The sequence below is a fragment of the Mustelus asterias genome, chromosome 15 (assembly GCF_964213995.1).
Source record: "Mustelus asterias chromosome 15, sMusAst1.hap1.1, whole genome shotgun sequence".
Lineage (NCBI taxonomy): Eukaryota > Metazoa > Chordata > Chondrichthyes > Carcharhiniformes > Triakidae > Mustelus > Mustelus asterias.
This window is the reverse complement of record NC_135815.1, coordinates 41,652,903-41,673,834: the sequence shown is the minus strand read 5'-3', so window position 1 is coordinate 41,673,834 and position 20,932 is coordinate 41,652,903. Positions and strand designations below refer to the sequence as shown.

Sequence of the window (20,932 nt, the reverse complement as noted above, 5' to 3'; positions counted from 1 at the left end):
ATTTACTAACTATGCCTCCTAAATTCTCATCCAGATCATTAATATGCTTTTAATTCTGCATCTCTGTTTAGACTGTTACTGATTTGCGGGGTTCTAATGTGAAAATGGGAGCAAACTGAATAGGGGCGGAATGGTGGTCCCTAGCGCAGTGGTTAGCACTGCTGCCTCACAGTGCCAGGGACCTGGGTTCAATTCCAGCCTTGGGTGATTGTGTGGAGTTTACGTGTTCTCCCTGTGTCTGCGTGGGTTTCCTCCTGGTGCTCCGGTTTCCTCCCACAATCCAAAGGACGTGCAGATTAGGTGGATTGGCCATGCTAAATTGTCCCTTAGTGTCCAAAGATGTGTTGGTTAGAGGGATTAGCAGGGTAAATACATGGGGTTACAGGAAAAGGGCTGATGCTCTGTCAGAGAGCTGTTGCAGACTCGATGGGCCAAATGACCTCTTTCTGCACTGTAGGAATTCTATAATTCTATGAAAATTGCAAAATCTGTTACCAAATGGGCAATCTTTTAAGTTTTCTATCTTCATTTTCAAAATACCTAGCTGCAATGGCACAGGAAGTAGTGCCACAATTTTTAATCTAAGAATTGTTTAAAAAACTGAAACAACTTAATATATATTTTTTATTATTTGTTCTTGTGATGTGAGGGTCACTGGTTATTGACCCCTCTACTAAGGGAAAAAGGTTCTTCCTATTTCGCCTAACTATGTCTCTCATAGTTTTGTACACCTCAATCATGTTCCCCCTCAGCCTTCTCTGCTCTAGAAAACAACCTCAGTCTAACCAGCCTCTCTTCGTAGCTGAAAGTCTCCAGACCAGGCAACATCGTGGTAAATCTCCTCTGTACCCTTTCCAATGCAATCACATCCTTCCTATTGTGTGAACTGCAGACAGTACTCTCAACTGTGGCATTATGAACATTTTATACAGCTCAATTATAACCTTGCTGCACTTATATTCTATGCCTCAGCTAATAAATGCAAGTGTCCCATATGCTTTCTTAATCACCTTATCTACCTGTCCTGCTGCCTTCAAGGATCTTTGGACATGTACCCCACGGTCCTCTCTGTCCTCTGTGCTTCCTAGCATTCTATCAGTCATTGCGTATACACCGTTGTCTTGTTAGTCCTCTCAAAATGCATCACCTCACACTTTTAAGGGTTAAATTCCATTTGCTACTGTTCTGCCTATCTGACCAGCCTGTCTATGTCATCCTGCAATCTAAGGCTTTCCTCCTTGTTATTTATCACACCAGCAATTTTCATGTCATCTATAAACTTAATGATCATACTTGCCATATACACATACATCTAGATGATTAATGTACATGACAAACGGTAGGAGACCCAGCACCGATTCCTGCAGGATACCACTGGACACAGGCTTCCTGTCACGAAAGCGAGCTTTGGCTATCACCTCCTGCCACTAAGCCAATTTTGGATCTAATTTGCAAAATTGTCCTGGAATCTCATGGGCTCCTACCTTCTTGATCAGTCTAAATGTGCTGAAGATATATCTACAGTGCTGTTAGGGAGGAAGTTCCAGGAATTTGACTCAGTGACAGTGAAGGAATGACAATATATTTGCAAGGCAGGATAGTATGTGACTTGGAGTGGGACATGCAGGTGGTGGTGTTCCCATGCATCTATTGCTCTTCGTCAAATAAGTGGCAGGAATCAAGGGTTTGAAGGATACTGGAAGATGAAGGATTCATGAAGAGTTGCTGCAGCGCATCTTGTATGTGGTACACATTGCTGCCACTATGTGTTGGTGATGGAGGGAATGGATGTTTGGCATGAATTGACTCTAAGTTGACATAGGGGCCAAAAGGGACCATGGGGATGAGTGGGAGATCATGGTTAACATGAGTTGACACCAAGTTGGCATGTGGTCCTCGGATGGGGTGCCACCCTTGCAAGCTGCTTTGTCTTGGATGGTATTGGCTTCATGAATATGGTTAGAGCTGCACTTATCCAGATAAGTGAAGATTATTCTATCGCACTCCTGACTTGTACCTTATAAATGGGGGCAGCCTTTGGAAAGTCAGGAGGTGAGTTACTCACTGCAGAGTAACTCTCAAATGTTGGTGGTAGGGTCTTCAGCACTGACAATGCCATAGAATGTCAATGGAAGATGGTTAGGTTCTCTCTTATTGCCTGGCATCTATGTGGTGCGAATGTTACTTGCCATTCATCAGCCCAAACCTTTTGTTTAGATCTTGCTACATCCAGGAATGAACTGTTTGGTGTTCTGGTTTCCTCCCACACTCCAAAGATGTGTAGGTTAGGTGGATTTGCCATGCTAAATTGCCCTTTAGTGTCCAAAGATGTGTTGGGTAGATGAATTAGCCATGATAAATGTGTGGGAGACGGCGTGGGTAGGATACTCTTCCAGAGAGTTGGTGCAAACTCAATGGGCCACATGGCCTCCTTCTGCACTGTAGGAATTCTATGATTCTATAATGCTTTAGTATCTAAGGAGTTGTGAATGGTATTGCAAACTGCAATTCTATCACATGAACTTTTTAACTGGAGGTTACCATTTTACATTTAATGTAATGGTTCATTCAGTATACTGCTTGCATTGTGTCGTTCTAATTATTCATTTTCTTCCTTATAGAAATGTACATTCTCGATCTGCTGGGCGTCCAACCATTAATCTTCTGAAGGAACAAGGTCTAAATTTTAAATTATTTTTCAGTTTTATAGGTGTCACATGCATATTGAGACCCGATTTTTCATGGAGGTGAAAGCGCCTTTGACAAAATGGCGATGGAGCCATAAATCTGGAATTTCTACCCATATTTCCAACAGATGCTATTCTCACTGGGGCGAGGGGCAGGGTGGAATGGAGTGGGATGTGATTCACACACATGAGAACCCAAACCCAGCAGTGCCATTTGAACTCAGTGCTGAGTTCCAACAGACCCCATTTTTACTGGAGCAAGGTCCATTTTCTACAGTGTGTGACTAACAATTGTTAAGAATGAATGTATATAAAAGATGAATAAAGTGGTGGAACTGTCAAGTTATTTAAATCCCCTGTTCATTCAATTTTGAAAAGAGCAGCCTGCTATAATTGAGTTAAAAAATCAGTGCTTACAATCTCAATGTCTGTTTGTTGACCTAGATCTGAGGGTCATCATCATAGTATTAGTACTGCTTGACTACTTCCACAACCTGTTACTATCACAATGGGGGAACCTGGAGGTTCACAGTGATTGACAGCTCCAAGTGATTATAAAGAGATTAGTTGTCTTTGATATGGGGCTATGAATACAAATATTTGATTTTCTAAGGGATTAAGTACTTAACATGATTTAAATTTATTGAATGGGCTCTTATCAATGAAAGTGTTTTTCCAATATGGTGAAAACTGTATTGGATACTCAGCATTTCAATGTATTTCACCTCAGCGTGTCTTCTGAGGCCTGCCCATGATGGATGCTGGGTGAGTTGGCATGGAGGGTATAAATAGTGGATAGGCATAGGTTGGCATGAATTGACTCTAAGTTGACATAGGGGCCAAAAGGGACCATGGGGATGAGTGGGGGATCATGGTTGACATGAGTTGACACCAAGTTGGCATGTGGGCTTTAAGAGGTGGGTAGAGGGTCCTCGGTTAGCATAGAAGCTGTAAGAGGTCATTGGGGTGGGTAGCAGGGCATAGTTTGTCATGGCGGGCATGAAGGGGCATGGGGATCGGGTAGATGGGCATAGGTTAACATGGGGGGCATGATTTGACTTGGATGGGGCATGGGGAGTGTTTGGGTGTTGAGGAGGTGTGAGGATTGAGGGCTAGTGGGCCTTACTATTTTCATTATAACTGGGACAAAGTTCCAGAGCACTAAGATGGACCTTTCAAACAGCAAGACTTGGCCGCACTGTTTCTGGGGACGCAGGGCTGGACTCCAATATGCACCATGTACAAATTCCAATGGTTCATGGCAGTTTCTCCCAAGTTAGGAGATTTGGAAGCGAAAATTTGGGCCTGAACGTTAAACAGAAATACTTAAGGCAAATGGCATTGTTACGTTATTGTTACCGTTATTCAATTAACTTCTTGCAGTCTTTTCTTGCTCATTCCCATATCTCTACCTATACTGGTACGCATTATTGTTTAGTCCTCTTGTAAATTCTGTGGCATGTCTTTCCAGTTACAAGTGCTAAATTTATATGTGGGATAATGGAGTGCTTCGTACTTCTTTTGCCCTCCATTCCATCATGCTGAAGTGGTTGTCAAGTTCAACATTGTCCCACTCATAAAATAATTACTGGAAATACACAGGTGGTCAGGCAGCAACTGTGGAGAGAGAAACAATTAGGTCAGTGACCTTTCATCAGAATTAGGAAAAGTTAGAAATATAATAATCAAAAGAGCAAACACTGGAAAATCTCAGCAGGTCTGGCAGCATCTGTAAGGAGAGAAAAGAGCTGATGTATAATGTAATAAATAAGAAATATAATAAACTTTAAGCAAGTGAAAGCAGGGAGTGAGAAAAAGAACAAAAGGGAAAGTCTGCATTAGGGTGGAAGACAATAGAAATTAAATGATCGAAGGGTTGGTGATGCAAGGTCAAAGGGAGTAGCAATGGAACAAGTAAAAGAACAAAGGTTGTGTCTTGAGAAGGTGGGGATAGCAGAATGATGACCAGCTACCATTCAAAGACAAAATAAAAAGCAAGAGAGTAAAACCAAAACCAGCCAAGAAAAACAAAACAAAATGGGGACAGAGGTTGTAGTCTAAAATTGTTGAATTCAGTGTTGAGGCTGAAAGTCTGTAAAGTGCCTAATCGAAAGATGAGGGGTGGGATTTTCTGGCTGCACTTGCCCCAAAACTAGAAAATCCTGCTCAAGGTCAATGGATCTTTCCATGGTCCACCCCTCGCCCACTATGATTCCCAAAGTGGGTTGAACAGGTAAACTCACCCTGAGGTGAAGCCTACATTGAGTTTCACTGGAGCACCGCAGGAGGCTGAGAACAGAAATGTCAGCATGAGAGAAAAGAGAATAATTAAAAAGACAGGTGACTGGTAGCGCAGTGTTCAATAAGTTATTCAATCTGCTTTTGGTCTCCCCTAGTGCGGAGCAGAGCACATTGTGAACAACAAATACAATATACTAAGTTGAAGGCAATACATGTAAATCGCTGCTTCAACTAGAAAGAGGATTTGGGGCCATGAACAGTGAGGACAGAGGAAGTAGAAGGAAGTTGCTGATAGAACGGATCCTTTGGAATGCTGAAAAGGGAGGGGAAGATGCGTTTGGTGAAGGCATCACACTGAAGGTGACAGAAATGACAGAGGATGATCCATTGAATACAGAGCCTGGTGGGGTGGAAGGTGAGGACAAGGAACATGTGCAACAAAGACAGAAAAATGGAATACTGGAAGTGGGGTGTGAAGAAGTGTAGTCAAGGTAGTTGTCAGAGTTGATGGGCTTCTACCGAACATTCTTTGATAATCCATACCCAGAAATGAAGACCGAGAAGTCAAGGAAGGGAATGGGAAGAATTTGAGATGAATCATGTGAAGATGAAAGAAGGGCAAAAATTGGAAGCTTCTGTTTCTTTCACCACAGCTTCTACCTGACCTGAAGAGTATTTCAGATTTCCAACATTGGTAGAATGCATAGGGTGTATCCAAAGGAATTGAAAACAGATTACATAATGATACGATCTAAATTATTAGACAATAAGACATTATTCTTTTTATTTTTCTAGGAGCTAAGAAAGTGCTGCTTCATGCTTTTGATGGAAAACCCTCTGTGGCAATGGAAGGGGTGAAAGCTGGATTTTTTTTTTCAATTCCACCATCTATCATAAGAAGCGAGCAGGTTAGATCAGATATCATAAGTTCTCAAAAAACATACGTGATAGGCATGTAGCAGTGATATTAACTAAAGCAATGAAGACTCTTTTGAAGGCCCAGAACTTCATTGCTATGCTTAAGGTACAGTATTTGTGGAAAACAAAGTCCAAGATGCTTCTACAACTGTCAGTCTGCTCAACCACTCACACACCTCCACCCTTGAGGAACAAAACCTTGCTACCTCTTGTGTGGGTCATTTCCTACGATGGCTCCTTTGTTCACTTCCTCAAATCAAAGTGATACAAATGTGAGCATATCTGCTGCACAACTGACTTAGCTTTTCTAGCACAAGGTCTGGCTGAAAACAGGGGAGGTGATGGCGTATTGGTATAAACGATACTATTAATCCAGAAACTCAGCTAATGTTCTAGGAACCCGGGTTTGAATCCCGCCGCGGCAGATAGTGGAATTTGAATTCAATAAGAAATATCTGGAATTAAGAATCTACTGATGACCAGAAAACCATTGTCGATTGTTGGGAAAACCCACCTGGTTCACTAATGTCCTTTATGCCCATATCCCACGAATGAATTTTAAAAAAACTTCATCGGCCGCTGTCGAACCTCATACTCTTCCGTCAAACTGCAGTCCAAGATTCTTTTGAAGAGTAAACCTTTTCATACCTGTCCTGTCTGCCATCATCTCCAATAACAAATACAAGGAGCACTTAAACTTCTTTTCCACCAAGATTTCCTGCTACTTTCCTTCACGATTCCCTTTTCCATCAAGTCAAATGTCCCCACTGCTCTAGCCCTAAATCATTGTTCCTCCGTATTTCTCTCCAATCTTCCTTAATGCCTGCCTTGAGCTTATTTTGCTCTTGAAACGCCTGAGCTGTTTTCTAAAATGCACTTATACTAACCGCTGATCACCCAACCTTTCTTCCTGGCTCTCATGGCTAGTCAACATTGTCTACTGTCTCCATAAACCTCCAATGCCTTTTTAAACCATTGTTTCCTTAAAACACCCACTCTCGACCCCTCTGACCTTGCAAATAACCACTGTATCTGCAGATTCCTTTTCCTTTTCAAAGTCTTGAATGTGTTGTAATATTCCATTCTTATGTTCATTTTTCATGAAACTTCCTGTTTGAATCTCTCCAATTACATCTCTATGCCTTTCACAACACCAAAATGGCCCTAACCAAGATTATAAATAACAAATCCTCTGTGACAGTGCTGCATTATCTGGTTTCATCCTCCTTCACCATTCAGCAGCCTTTAATGTGGTCTACCATATAATGCTCCTCCAATGCCTCTTAACCATTGTCTAGCTCAAGGGGACTACCACCACTTACTTCTATCCTTCACTCTCTGATTGTATCCAGAGCATCTCCAGCAATGACTTCCATCTCATCACAGCAGTGTAATGTTAGAGTCTACCAAGGCTCTATCCTTAGTCTCTTCCTCTTCTTTATCGATGTGTTGCAACTTGGCAACATCATCCTTAGACATGGGGTCAGATTCCACAAACATGCTAACAACACCTACTCAATCTCTCCAGCACCTCTTTCAATCCCTCTACTGTTCCTGTGTTGTCAGACCACTTGTCTGGATGATGTCCCAATTTGGATGAATTAATCACATCTCCTGCCTCAACTTCTTTGATCAGGCTGAACCAGACTGTTTGCAACCTTGACAACTAGAGAAAACCATCTACCATATGAGGACAGAATTCAGCTTATTGGTGGTAATCTCCAGTATTCATTATGTGGCTCCCACTTAGTGTGATCATGTGGATGCAATACTGAAGGTCTGTTGCCCCTCATAGGAATTCACCATTGCATGAGAATTATACCCTTATTACTAAAGGGCAGAAAATTGCAGAGTAAAGAGAAAACTAACAAACTAGTCATGTAGTACATATATAAAACTTAAATGTTAATTTTCAGTATTCACTTAGGCATCTTTCATGTATCAAAACTTGCTGCTACAAACCTGTGGGATAGACAGAATAAGTTTGTCACAGGAGGTTTTTCTTAGAGAGGTTATCTTTAAACTACTACAATGAATAGTTTTAAAAGATTTTTGAAAGGTTTTGTTGAATTTTCTGGATCAGTTTTGGATTTGTGTAATCTGCAGACACACTGATTTACATATTGTTTTTCCCAAGAAGCAGAAATTGGTGAAGCAGCTACCTCTCGAGTTTATCTGCTTGGAGACAGACTCTCCCGCTTTAGGGCCAGAAAAACAGGTAACATTTGGAATTCTATGTGTAATTGTCTTGCTAAAATCAGGAGGGGGGAGGGGGCGGTGGGATCATCCTGATTGCTTAATTGCCAATCCTTCTGATCTTGTGCTCCTTCCACTTTCTCAACCTAACCCTGACGTTCCGATCCCATCTTCAACCCTTCTGATCCTGCCCACGACCCTTGAGACCTCGCACCACAGCCTCTATGATTCCACCCCCACGATCACTCCACTTTCGCCCCCATCCCTTTTAATCTCACCCTGGACTCTTCCGATCTCAGAACCACCACCCTGCCCAACTCCCTGACTCTTCCAATCTTGGCCCTATCCCTTGTACTGTAACCCTAGACTTTCTGATCACGTCCCTTACCTTCTGATCCCACCCCTACCCTAATATTTGTAATCCTGCTCGCCACCCCTTCTGATCTTCCCTCCTTGACCCTTCTAATGCCTAACACCCTAGCTGACTCTTCTGTTCCAGTGAACCTCCCAATTTCACCCTCCACCCTTCCAATCACTCCGCCCCTGACCCTTACAAAGTCCAACACTCCTACTCAACCCTTCTGTTCCACTGATATTGCAGTATTCCCTGACATGGGCCCTTCTGAACTCTCCTGACCTTGACCTTTCCAACCTCCCCCTGTAGCCTCCAATTGCATCCTCTCATCTCTGTGCTCCCTGATTGCAGTCGGTTGCTGAATGCTTACCTAACCCATGGCTAGTCAGTCTCTCAATCTAGGACCTGGAAACACAGCTAAAAACTATTAATCAGGTTCTGCTTCTTCAATCGATAGGACCTCAGGGAAAGGCGTTCTTCCGGGTTTTCCAACCTTAAACAACCCCTCCATTCCCTCCTGCCTCAGGGTTATATCCTGCTATAAATTTCAGGGCTTTGTTAATTCCAAATGTCTGCCAGAGGGCAGGAAATTGATTAATGTAGTGGCCATTTTTAAGAAGGAATATGGAACTAATCAGAATAATTAATGGTAACATAGCTTAACATTTGTGGTGGAGAAAATCTTAGGTCTTTAATTAACATAAAGTTCTGAAATACCTAGATTTTAAAAATAGTTAGAAGTGCTCAGCACAGATTTCATTTACCATGCTTTATAGACCTGAATGAGGATAGAAACATAGAAACTAGAAGAAGGAGTAGGCCATTCAGCCCTTCAAGCCTGCTCTTCCATTCATCTTGATCATGGCTGATCATCGAATTCAATATCCTGTTCCCCCCTCCCTTGATCCCTTTAGCCTCAAGAGCTCTATCTAATTTTTTCTTGAAATCAGACAGTGTTTTGGCCTCAACTACATTCTGTGGTAGTGAATTCCACACATTCACCACCCTTTGGGTGAAGAAATTTCTCCTCACCTCAGTTCTAAAAGGTTTACATAGAAACATAGAAGATAGGAGCAGAAGGAGGCGCCTCTTGAATGCATTCAATTTTTTGGCATCAACTACTTCCTGTGGTAATGAATTCCACAGGCTCACCACTCTTTAGGTGAAGCAATGTCTCCTCACCTCTGTCCTAAATCGTCTACCCTGAATCCTTAGACTGTGACCCCTGGTTCTGGACTCCCCACCATCGGGAACATCCTCCCTGCATCTATTCTATCTAGACCTGTTAGAATTTTATAAGTCTCTATGAGATCCCTCCTCATTCATAAGAACATAAGAACATAAGAAATAGGAGCAGGAGTAGGCCATCTAGCCCCTCGAGCCTGCCCCGCCATTCAATAAGATCATGGCTGATCTGACGTGGATCAGTACCACTTACCCGCCTGATCCCCATAACCCTTAATTCCCTTACCGATCAGGAATCCATCCATCCGCGCTTTAAACATATTCAGCGAGGTAGCCTCCACCACCTCAGTGGGCAGAGAATTCCAGAGATTCACCACCCTCTGGGAGAAGAAGTTCCTCCTCAACTCTGTCTTAAACCGACCCCCCTTTATTTTGAGGCTGTGTCCTCTAGTTTTAACTTCCTTACTAAGTGGAAAGAATCTCTCCGCCTCCACCCTATCCAGCCCCCGCATTATCTTATAAGTCTCCATAAGATCCCCCCTCATCCTTCTAAACTCCAACGAGTACAAACCCAATCTCCTCAGCCTCTCCTCATAATCCAAACCCCTCATCTCCGGTATCAACCTGGTGAACCTTCTCTGCACTCCCTCCAATGCCAATATATCCTTCCTCATATAAGGGGACCAATACTGCACACAGTATTCCAGCTGCGGCCTCACCAATGCCCTGTACAGGTGCATCAAGACATCCCTGCTTTTATATTCTATCCCCTTCGCAATATAGGCCAACATCCCATTTGCCTTCTTGATCACCTGTTGTACCTGCAGACTGGGCTTTTGCGTCTCATGCACAAGGACCCCCAGGTCCCTTTGCACGGTAGCATGTTTTAATTTGTTTCCATTGAGATAGTAATCCCATTTGTTATTATTTCCTCCAAAGTGTATAACCTCGCATTTCTCAACGTTATACTCCATTTGCCATATCCTCGCCCACTCACTCAGCCTGTCCAAATCTCTCTGCAGATCTTCTCCGTCCTCCACACGATTCACTTTTCCACTTATCTTTGTGTCGTCTGCAAACTTCGTTACCCTACACTCCGTCCCCTCCTCCAGATCATCTATATAAATGGTAAATAGTTGCGGCCCGAGTACCGATCCCTGCGGCACGCCACTAGTTACCTTCCTCCAACCGGAAAAACACCCATTTATTCCGACTCTTTGCTTCCTGTCGGATAGCCAGTCCCCAATCCACTTTAACACACTACCCCCAACTCCGTGTGCCCTAATCTTCTTCAGTAGCCTTTTATGGGGCACCTTATCAAACGCCTTTTGGAAATCCAAAAACACCGCATCCACCGGTTCTCCTCCATCAACCGCCCTAGTCACATCTTCATAAAAATCCAACATGTTCGTCAAGCACGACTTTCCCCTCATGAATCCATGCTGCGTCTGATTGATCGAACCATTTCTATCCAGATGCCCTGCTATCTCCTCTTTAATAATGGATTCCAGCATTTTCCCTACTACAGACGTTAAGCTGACCGGCCTATAGTTACCCGCCTTTTGTCTCCTTCCTTTTTTAAACAGCGGCGTAACATTAGCCGTTTTCCAATCAACCGGCACTACCCCAGAATGCAACGAGTTTTGATAAATAATCACTAACGCATCCACTATTACCTCTGACATTTCTTTCAATACCCTGGGATGCATTCCATCCGGACCCGGGGACTTGTCCACCTTCAGTCCCATTAGTCTACCCAGCACTGCCTCTCTGGTTACATTAATTGTATTAAGTATTTCTCCTGCTGCCAACCCTCTATCGTTAATATTTGGCAAACTATTTGTGTCCTCCACCGTGAAGACCGACACAAAAAACTTATTTAAAGACTCAGCCATATCCTCATTTCCCACTATTAACTCCCCCCTCTCGTCCTCCAAGGGTCCAACATTCACTCTAGCCACTCTATTCCTTTTTATATATTTATAAAAACTTTTACTATCATTTTTTATATTAATTGCTAGCCTAGCTTCATAGTCTATCCTTCCTTTCTTTATCGCTTTCTTAGTCTCTCTTTGTTGTTTCTTAAATTTTTCCAATCACTTGTTTCTCCACTATTTTTGGCCACTCTGTACGCAGCTGTTTTTATTTTAATACTCTCCTTTATTTCCTTCGTTATCCACGGCTGGTTCTCCCTTTTCTTACAATCCTTGTTTTTTGCTGGAATATATTTTTGCTGAGAACTGAAAAGGATCTCCTTAAAAATCCTCCACTGTTCCTCAGCTATCCTACCTGCCAGCCTGCTCTCCCAGTCTACCTTAGCCAATTCATCCCTCATCCTATCATATTTCCCTCTGTTCAAACAGAGGACACTGGTTTGGGACCAAACTTTCTCCTCTTCCATCTGAATCAGAAATTCGACCATATTGTGGTCACTAGACCCAAGAGGGTCCTTCACAATAAGATCCTTAATTCTACCTACCTCGTTACACAATACCAGATCCAAAATAGCTCGTTCCCTCGTCGGTTCCGTAACATGCTGTTCAAGGAAACTATCCCGACAGCATTCTAAGAACTCTTCCTCCATTCCACCCTTACCGACTTGAGTCTGCCAGTCAATGTGCATGTTGAAGTCCCCCATGATTATTGCCGTTCCGTTTTTACACGCATCCCTTATCTGCTTGTTTATAGCCCTCCCCACCTCAACATTATTATTTGGGGGCCTATATACCACACCTACTAGTGTCTTTCTCCCTCTACTATTCCTCATCTCTACCCATAATGATTCCACGTTTTGTTCCTCAGAGCCTATGTCATCCCTCAGTACTACCCTGATATTATCTCTTATTAATAGCGCGACCCCACCACCTTTTCCTTCCTGTCTATTCTTCCTAAACGCCTGATACCCCTGGATATTCATCTCCCAGTCCTGGTCACCTTTCAGCCACGTTTCTGTAATGGCCACTAGATCGTACCCACTCGTGCTGATTTGCACCATCAACTCATATACCTTGTTCCGAATGCTTCGTGCATTCAGGCAAAGTGTCCTTATTCCAGCTTTTATCTGGACCCGCTTTGATGAGTCGCGAACACCCTCTCCCTCTACTCCCTTATCTAAATTACCGCCTTCATTCACTTGCACCCTCTCCTCTACCATTAATTTTGTAATTCCCCTTACCCCTGCATCCTCCACCCCATCAATTAGTTCCTTGATCCTAGTCAACTCTTCTAGCTCCCCTCCCCCCAACCTATCTAGTTTAAATTCTCCCCAGTAACTTTAGCCAACCTACCGGCCAGGATATTGGTCCCCGTGTGATTCAAGTTCCACCCGTTTTTTGTATACAGATCACCCCTGCCCCTAAAGAGGTCCCAATGGTCCAGGAACCTGAATCCCTGCCCCCTGCACCAGTCCCTCAGCCACACATTCATCTTCCACCTCACTCCATTCCTGCCCTCACCTTCCCGTGGCACAGGCAGTAATCCTGAGATTACTACCTTTGCTTTCCTCTTTCTCAGCTGTCTCCCTAATTCCCTGTACTCCCTTTTCATGACCCCTTCTCCCTTCCTACCCACATCAGCGGTACCAATATGTACCGCTACCTCAGGCTCCTCTCCCTCCCACCTCAGGATTTCCGGGACGCGACTAGCGACATCCTGGATCCCGGCCCCAGGGAGGCAGACCACCATGCGAGAATCCCGCCTACCTCCGCAGAAACGCCTGTCTGTCCCCTTCACCATCGAGTCCCCGATTAATACCGCCTTCCTCCTCTTTTCCTTAGCCCTCTGAGTTACAGGGCTGGACTCCACTGCGGAGACACGGCCACTGCTGCTTCCCCCAGGCGGGCTGTCCCCCCCAGCAGTACTCAAGCAGGAGTACTTGTTGTGCAGGGGCAAATCCACTGGGGTGCTCTCAACCACCCTAGCCTTACCCTTCCTGGCCATCACCCACTTGGCCTCCTCCCGTTGCCCTGGTGTGACCACCTGATGATAGCTCTTGTCTATCACCTCCTCATTCTCCCTCATCAGCCTAAGATCCTCGAGCTGCAGTTCCAGCTCCCTAACACGGTCCCTCAGGAACCGCAGCTCGACACACCCCTCACAGATGTGGATGTCCGGGAGGCCAGATGCCTCCAGGACCTCCCACATCCTACACTGGGAACAACACACTGGTTTCACACTCATACTGGACACTTTATGTCAAGTAAGACAGTGAAAAGTTAATAAGAGTGTAAGGAAACAAAAAAATAAATAATTAATTAAAGTCAGAAAACCCACTCTCTTACCCTCAGCCTGCTCCTGGGAACAAATCCCTGATATTAACAACTGATATTAAACCCAAACAACTGAGATTAAACCTAAACAACTGAGATTAAACCCAAACAACTGATATTAAACCCAGAACAACTGAGATTAAACCCAGAACAACTGATATTAAACCCAAACAACTGAGATTAAACCCAAAACAACTGAGATTAAACCTAAACAACTGATATTAAACCCAAACAACTGATACTAAATCCAAACAACTGATATTAAACCCAAACAACTGATACTAAATCCAAACAACTGATATTAAATCCAAACAACTGATACTAAATCCAAACAACTGATATTAAATCCAAACAACTGAGATTAAACCCAAACAACTGATACTAAATCCAAACAACTGATATTAAATCCAAACAACTGATACTAAATCCAAACAACTGATATTAAATCCAAACAACTGAGATTAAACCCAAACAACTGCGATTAAACCCAAACAACTGATACTAAATCCAAACAACTGATATTAAACCCAAACAACTGATATTAAACCCAAACAACCGATACTAAATCCAAACAACTGATATTAAACCCAAACAACTGATATTAAACCCAAACAACTGAGATTAAACCCAAACAACTGAGATTAAACCCAAACAACTGATACTAAATCCAAACAACTGAGATTAAACCCAAACAACTGAGATTAAACCCAAACAACTGATATTAAACCCAAACAACTGATACTAAATCCAAACAACTGATATTAAATCCAAACAACTGAGATTAAACCCAAACAACTGAGATTAAACCCAAACAACTGATATTAAACCCAAACAACTGATACTAAATCCAAACAACTGATATTAAACCCAAAAACCTGATATTAAACCCAAACAACTGATATTAAATCCAAACAACTGATACTAAATCCAAACAACTGATATTAAATCCAAACAACTGAGATTAAATCCAAACAACTGAGATTAAACCCAAACAACTGATACTAAATCCAAACAACTGATATTAAACCCAAAAAACTGATATTAAACCCAAACAACTGATATTAAATCCAAACAACTGATATTAAATCCAAACAACTGATATTAAACCCAAACAACTGATACTAAATCCAAACAACTGATATTAAACCCAAAAAACTGATATTAAACCCAAAAAACTGATATTAAACCCAAACAACTGAGATTAAACCCAAACAACTGATATTAAATCCAAACAACTGATACTAAATCCAAACAACTGATATTAAATCCAAACAACTGAGATTAAACCCAAACAACTGAGATTAAACCCAAACAACTGATACTAAATCCAAACAACTGATACTAAATCCAAACAACTGAGATTAAACCCAAACAACTGAGATTAAACCCAAACAACTGATATTAAACCCCATTCGTCTGAACTCCAGCGAAAACAATCCTAACCTAGTCAATCTCTCCTCATACATCAGTCCCACCATCCCCAGAATCAGCCTGGTAAACCTTCATTGCACTCCCTCAAGAGTAAGAACATCCTTCCTCAGAAAAGGAGACCAAAACTGCACACAGTACTCTAGGTGTGGCCTCACCAAGGCCCTGTACTGCCTGCCAATTTGAAAAGTACCCATTAATTCCTACTCTTTGTTTCCTCTCTGCCAACAACACATCCCTGCTCCTGTACTCGAAACCTCTCGCAATGAAGGCCAGCATACCATTTGCCGCCTTTACCGCCTGCTGCAACTGCATGCTTACCTTCAGTGACTGGCGCACAAGGACATCCAGGTCCTGCTGCACACTCCCCTCCCCCAATTTACAGCCATTCAGGTAGTAATCTGCCTTCTTGTTTTTGCTTCCAAAGTGAATAATCTCACACTTATCCAAATTATACTGCATCTGCCATTGATTAGCCCACTCACCCAACGTCCAGATCATTCTGAAGGTACTCTGCATCCTCATCACAGTTCACCCTCCCACCCAACTTGCTATCATCTGCAAACTTTGAGATGTTGCATTTGTTCCCTCATCCAAATCATTAATATATATTGTGAATAGCTGGGGTCCCAGCACTGATCCCTGTGGCACCCCACTAGTTACTGCCTGCCAATTTGAAAAGCACCCATTAATTCCTACTCTTTGTTTCCTCTCTGCCAACCAGTTTTCTATCTAGATACACTTCCTCCAATCCCATGCGCTTTAATCTTGCATGATAATCTCTTGTGCAGGACTTTGTCAAACGCTTTCTGAAAGTCCAAATATATCACATCTACTGGTTCCCCCTTGTCAACTCCACCTGTTACATCTTCAAAGAATTCCAACAGATTTGACAAGCACGATTTCCCCTTCATAAATCCATGCTGACTTTGTCTGATCCTGCCACTACCTTCTAAATGCTTTGTTATAAAGTCCTTGATAATGGATTTGAGAATTTTCCCCACTACCAATGTTAAGCTTACTGGTCCATAACTCCCTGTTTTCTCTCTATCTCCCTTTTTGAATATTGGAGTGACATTAGCTACCCTCCAATCTGCAGCAACTGGTTCCAGAGTCTATAGAATCCTGGAAGGTGACCATCAATGCATCCATGCATCCACTATTTCTAGAGCCACTTCCTTAAGTACTCTGTAGATCATCAGGCCCTGGGGATTTATCTGCCTTCAATCCCATCAACTTTCCCAGTACCATTTCTCTACTAATATTGATCTCCCTCAGTTCTTCCTTCTCACTAAATCTTGCATTCTCCAACATTTCTGGCATCTGATTTGTGTCCTCTTTTGTGAAGACAGAACCAAAGTATGTATTCAGTTGCTCGGCCATTTCTTTGTCCCCTATTATACATTCCCCCATTTCTGTCTGTAGAGGACCTACATTTGTCTTCACCAACCTCTTTCTCTTCACGTATCTATAGAAACTCTTTGTGTCAGTCTTTATGTTCCCTGCAAGCTTATTTTCGTACTGTGTTTTCCCCTTCTTAATCAATCCCTTGGTCCTTCTTTGTTGAATTCTAAACTGCTCCCAATTCTCAGACCTATTATTTTTCTTGGCCAATCTGTATGCTTCTTAGATTGGATGCTCTCTCTAATTTCCTTTGTAAGCCATGGATTGGACCTCTTACCCATTTTGCTTTTGTACCAGACAGGAATAAACAGTTGCTGCAGTTTCCCCATGCGTTCCTTGAATGTTTGCCATTGTTTGCTATTACCCCATAACCTCAAACTATGACCCTAGTCCTGGACTTCCCCCAACATTGGGAACATTCTTTCTACCCTGTCTAACCCTGTTAGAATTTTATAAGTTTCTATGAGATCCACACTCACTCTTCTGAACGCCAATGAATATAATCCTAACCAATTTAGTCTCTCCTCATATGACAGACCTGCCATCCCAGGAGTCAGCCTAGTAAACCTTTGCTGTACTCCCTCTATAGCACGGACATCTTTCCTCAGATAAGGACACCAAAACTGCACACAATACTCCAGGTATTGTGATAGATGTGATAGGCATGGTAAATGGGAGAAATGTGAATGAATGTGGTGATCTTTGGGGAAATTCTTTGGCAGGGTACCACATTAGTAAAGATTATTGGTATGGAATGGGAAAGGATAGAAATCTGGATTAAAAATCAGCTAGAAGGCAACAAAAACAATGTAGGATATAAAGGCAGTTTCTCAAAAAGTTTGGAACTGAACAGAATTGGCTCTGGGACCACTCCTTCCTCTGTGTTGGTCGGTGATCATCAGTTATCTTGATATTTTATACATAAGATATATAAGCAGAATTAGGCCATTTGGCCCATCTAGTCTGCTCCTCCATTAAATCATGGCTGATAAAAGGAATGGTGTCAAAATTTTACCAATGTACCATAATAGGAGATATAATTAATTCTTTATGAGAGCAGAGAAATATTAATGAAATATTAGTGAAACACTGGTCTAATAATGGCAGATGAAATTCAGTGTCAGTAAGCAATATGACAACAATTCCATTCAACATTTCAACAATTTCAGATTGTGAATTCTATCATTGTTTCCTTTTTGTTGCATGCTTCATTTTGCTTTCAGACAGCAGCACATCTGCTGTAGGCACATCCTTTGTTTCTTTTTTTGCCCCATCACCATTTGCTTTGGCTCAGTAAGTCTAACTCTTCTGTCTCTCCTGTTTACACTCTGTCACAGATCTTGTCCCAGCCAGCTCTTGCTCAAAACCTATTATATCTCTGACTTTACCCAGTTCTGATTAAAGGCCATCTCTGGTTAACTCTGTTTCTTCCTCCACAGATACTACCTGACCTGCTGAGTCTTGCTAGAATTTTCTGTGTTTATAACATTAAACAGGTTGGCTAGAGGGGCTAAAACAGACATCTGCGGATGCTTGATTAGAAGCAATTTTCTTGGCATAGTTTGAAGATGCACCTTGCACTGCCTAATATGGGATTCAGGATGACTCAGGTACTGAAGGAGAGGGCACAGGTTCTTGAAGCGGAACTGGAGGTTTGGAGAGGAGAAGGGATGTCCTGTATCTGCAGGAAAAGAAGTCCACCTTTCCCTCCTGTTCTTCTAGCCTGATCTCTTTCTCCCATGCCTTCTGCAGACCAAAGACTAAGATAACCATGACCAAGCATTCCCTTTTTCCTGGTGCTTCCGAAAAGGTAGAATAAGTAGCATGGTGCTTACTCTTTTTAGGTGAAGCCCTCGGAGAATTTTGAGAATATTGATAGAATAGAATCATAGAATCCTACAGTGCAGAAGGAGGCCCATCGAGTCTGCACCAACCGCAATCCCACTCGGGCCCTATCCCCATAACCCCCTAGCTAGTCTCCCCGACACTAAGGGGCAATTTAGCATGGCCAATCCACCTAGTCCACACATCTGTGGACTGTGGGAGGAAACCGGAGCACCCAGAGGAAACCCACAGAGACACAGGGAGGATGTGCAAACTCCACACAGACAGTGGCCGGAGGCCAGGAATCGAACCCAGGTCCATGGCGCTGTGAGGCAGCAGTGCTAACCACTGTGCCATCGTGCTGCCCCAGTGTTGATGAAGTCTTGACACACTGTTCCAGAAAGTTCCCCAATGTGTTAAAAATCCTTCAAACCTGCAGCAGGAAATGAACAATAAAAGGTGAATATGACTTTAAGTCAGTCATCATATTGGCCTTCCAGGTGGTGAGCAAGAGAATGCTGCATTACCTAAGTGTTTATGTATGTATTGTTCATTTTTAAAATAAGAAAGAGAGCAGGCTGGAGGAACAGGAGGGAAAGGTGGACTTCATTTCCCTGCCAATGGATGGGGGGGGATCCGATGTCTGTTGAGGGGGTCTGGAAGAGTATTGCAGCTGACAACAAACATAATGTTCTTTTAATTTAGTTTGGATTAATTGATCTCTTTCTTTTACTGGAACCTACAACTGTACTGTATTGTGCTGAAAGTCCCTGAAACACAATTCTTGCTTTTTACAGATGAGAAATGAACCAAAGAACATATCCGTCTCCTGCCAGTACATTGCACAGGTTAAAGGGCTTTCAGTGGAGAATGTCATGGAAGTGACAACACAGAATGCATGCAAACTTTTCCCAAAGCTTCAAAAATTATTCTGCCGATAACCCATCTTACCTCTGCAATAAAAGAAGTAACAAAAATGAGTAAGAATGATTTACTTGCTGGAAAGAGAGATTGAATGATTCTACCCTGAGTTATTCTTTTTTTTGCATGTCTTAAGAGTTAAGAAGTCTTAAGTGTCTTAAAAATAAGACACATTAAAGATAACCTTAAAGTTCAGTACAGCAGTCCTGATTTTCTTAATTATATTTAATGTATACTGTGCATACATTAAAACTAAGGTAAAATAATTTTTAATATTCACTAATTTGCCAATCAGTGGTTAAAAAAATGGCAAATCTGAAGTAAAGGCAAAAGAAGCTGGAAATACACAACAGATTCATCATGATTGGAAACAAGAAAAATAGGTTAGCATTTATGTGTACCTATCTGTGTTTCTATCTTGCTTTCCTCCTTTAAGACACTCTTTAAAACCATGTTTATTTGCTCAGGTTTTGATTATCTGACCTATTATCTGGTGTGTTCAGTATCATTTTGTTTTATAATGCTCCTATGAAGCACTGTGGGATGTATAATTACATTAAAGGCACTATAAAAATAGAAATTCTTCCTAGCAGCACTATTGGTCACCACGTGAGATGCAAGGGTTCAAGAAGGCACTCACCACTTCCTTCTTAAGGGGAAATAGGGATGGGCAATAAAACTGGCCTAACCAGTGACACCCACATCCCATGAAATAATATGTTTTAAAAAGTTGCTGTCATAGATCATCAAAGGAAAACTATTTTGCACTGTATTACAGGAATTTGTCTCATCTACCTTAGATGCATTTATAATTTGCATAACCCTATTCTCTCCATCACTACGACTGTAATATTATCCACATGCCCCTGCCTCAGTCCTTTGTTAGTTCCAAATGTTCCAGTGCTTTCTAGGCTGGCGATCATTCAATTCTGGCCTCTTGTAAATTCCCAATTTCCATTTCCCCGTCATTGAGGGGAGGTGGTGGCATAATGATATTATCACTGGACTAGTCATCCAGAAACCCAGGGTAATGATCTGGGTCCCGGGTTCAAATCCTATCATGGCAGATGGTAAAATTTGAATTTAATAAAAATCTGGAATTATGACATGAAACCATTGTCAATTGTCGCAAAAAATCCATCTGGTTCCCTAATGTCCTTCAGGGAAGGAAATCTGCCACCCTTACCCAGTCTGGCCTATGTGTGACTCCAGTCCCACAGCATGTAGTTGACTCTTAAATTGCCTAGCAAGCCATCAATTCAATAAATACTGGCCCAGCTAGCGATGCCCACATCCCATGAAGGAATACAAAATATGCCTTCAGATGTCTAAGCCGTAAGTTCTGGAATTCTCTCCTGAAACCCCTCTTGTTATCTAACTTTCCTCCTTTAAGTTACTATATAGGTATACCACTTTAACTTTCTTAAGCTACCTGCCCAAATTTTTCCTTATGTGGCTCTGTGATTTGGGACATTTTACTAAGGTTGTTGTTGTTGAAGCAGGGC

The 20,932-nt window shown here is 42.3% G+C and overlaps 1 protein-coding gene across 7 annotated transcripts in view; it reads left to right on the top strand.

The window, feature by feature from the left end:
• The window catches only part of LOC144504478 (deoxyribonuclease TATDN3-like), a 92,839-nt gene extending 72,843 nt beyond the window's left edge, over window positions 1-19,996 (top strand). For 3 of the 7 annotated variants that reach the window (XM_078229819.1, XM_078229817.1, XM_078229814.1), the window contains 4 exons: window positions 2,622-2,677; window positions 5,724-5,836; window positions 7,987-8,064; window positions 19,304-19,996. In XM_078229819.1, coding sequence (XP_078085945.1) covers window positions 2,622-2,677; window positions 5,724-5,836; window positions 7,987-8,064; window positions 19,304-19,447 — 391 coding nt within the window. In that variant the 3' untranslated portion in view covers window positions 19,448-19,996. Of the gene's footprint in view, window positions 1-2,621; window positions 2,678-5,723; window positions 5,837-7,983; window positions 8,065-19,303 lie in introns of all 7 variants that reach the window. The other 4 variants (XM_078229812.1, XM_078229816.1, XM_078229815.1 and 1 more) reach the window with 3 other exon arrangements.
• The last annotated feature ends 936 nt before the right edge of the window (window positions 19,997-20,932 follow it).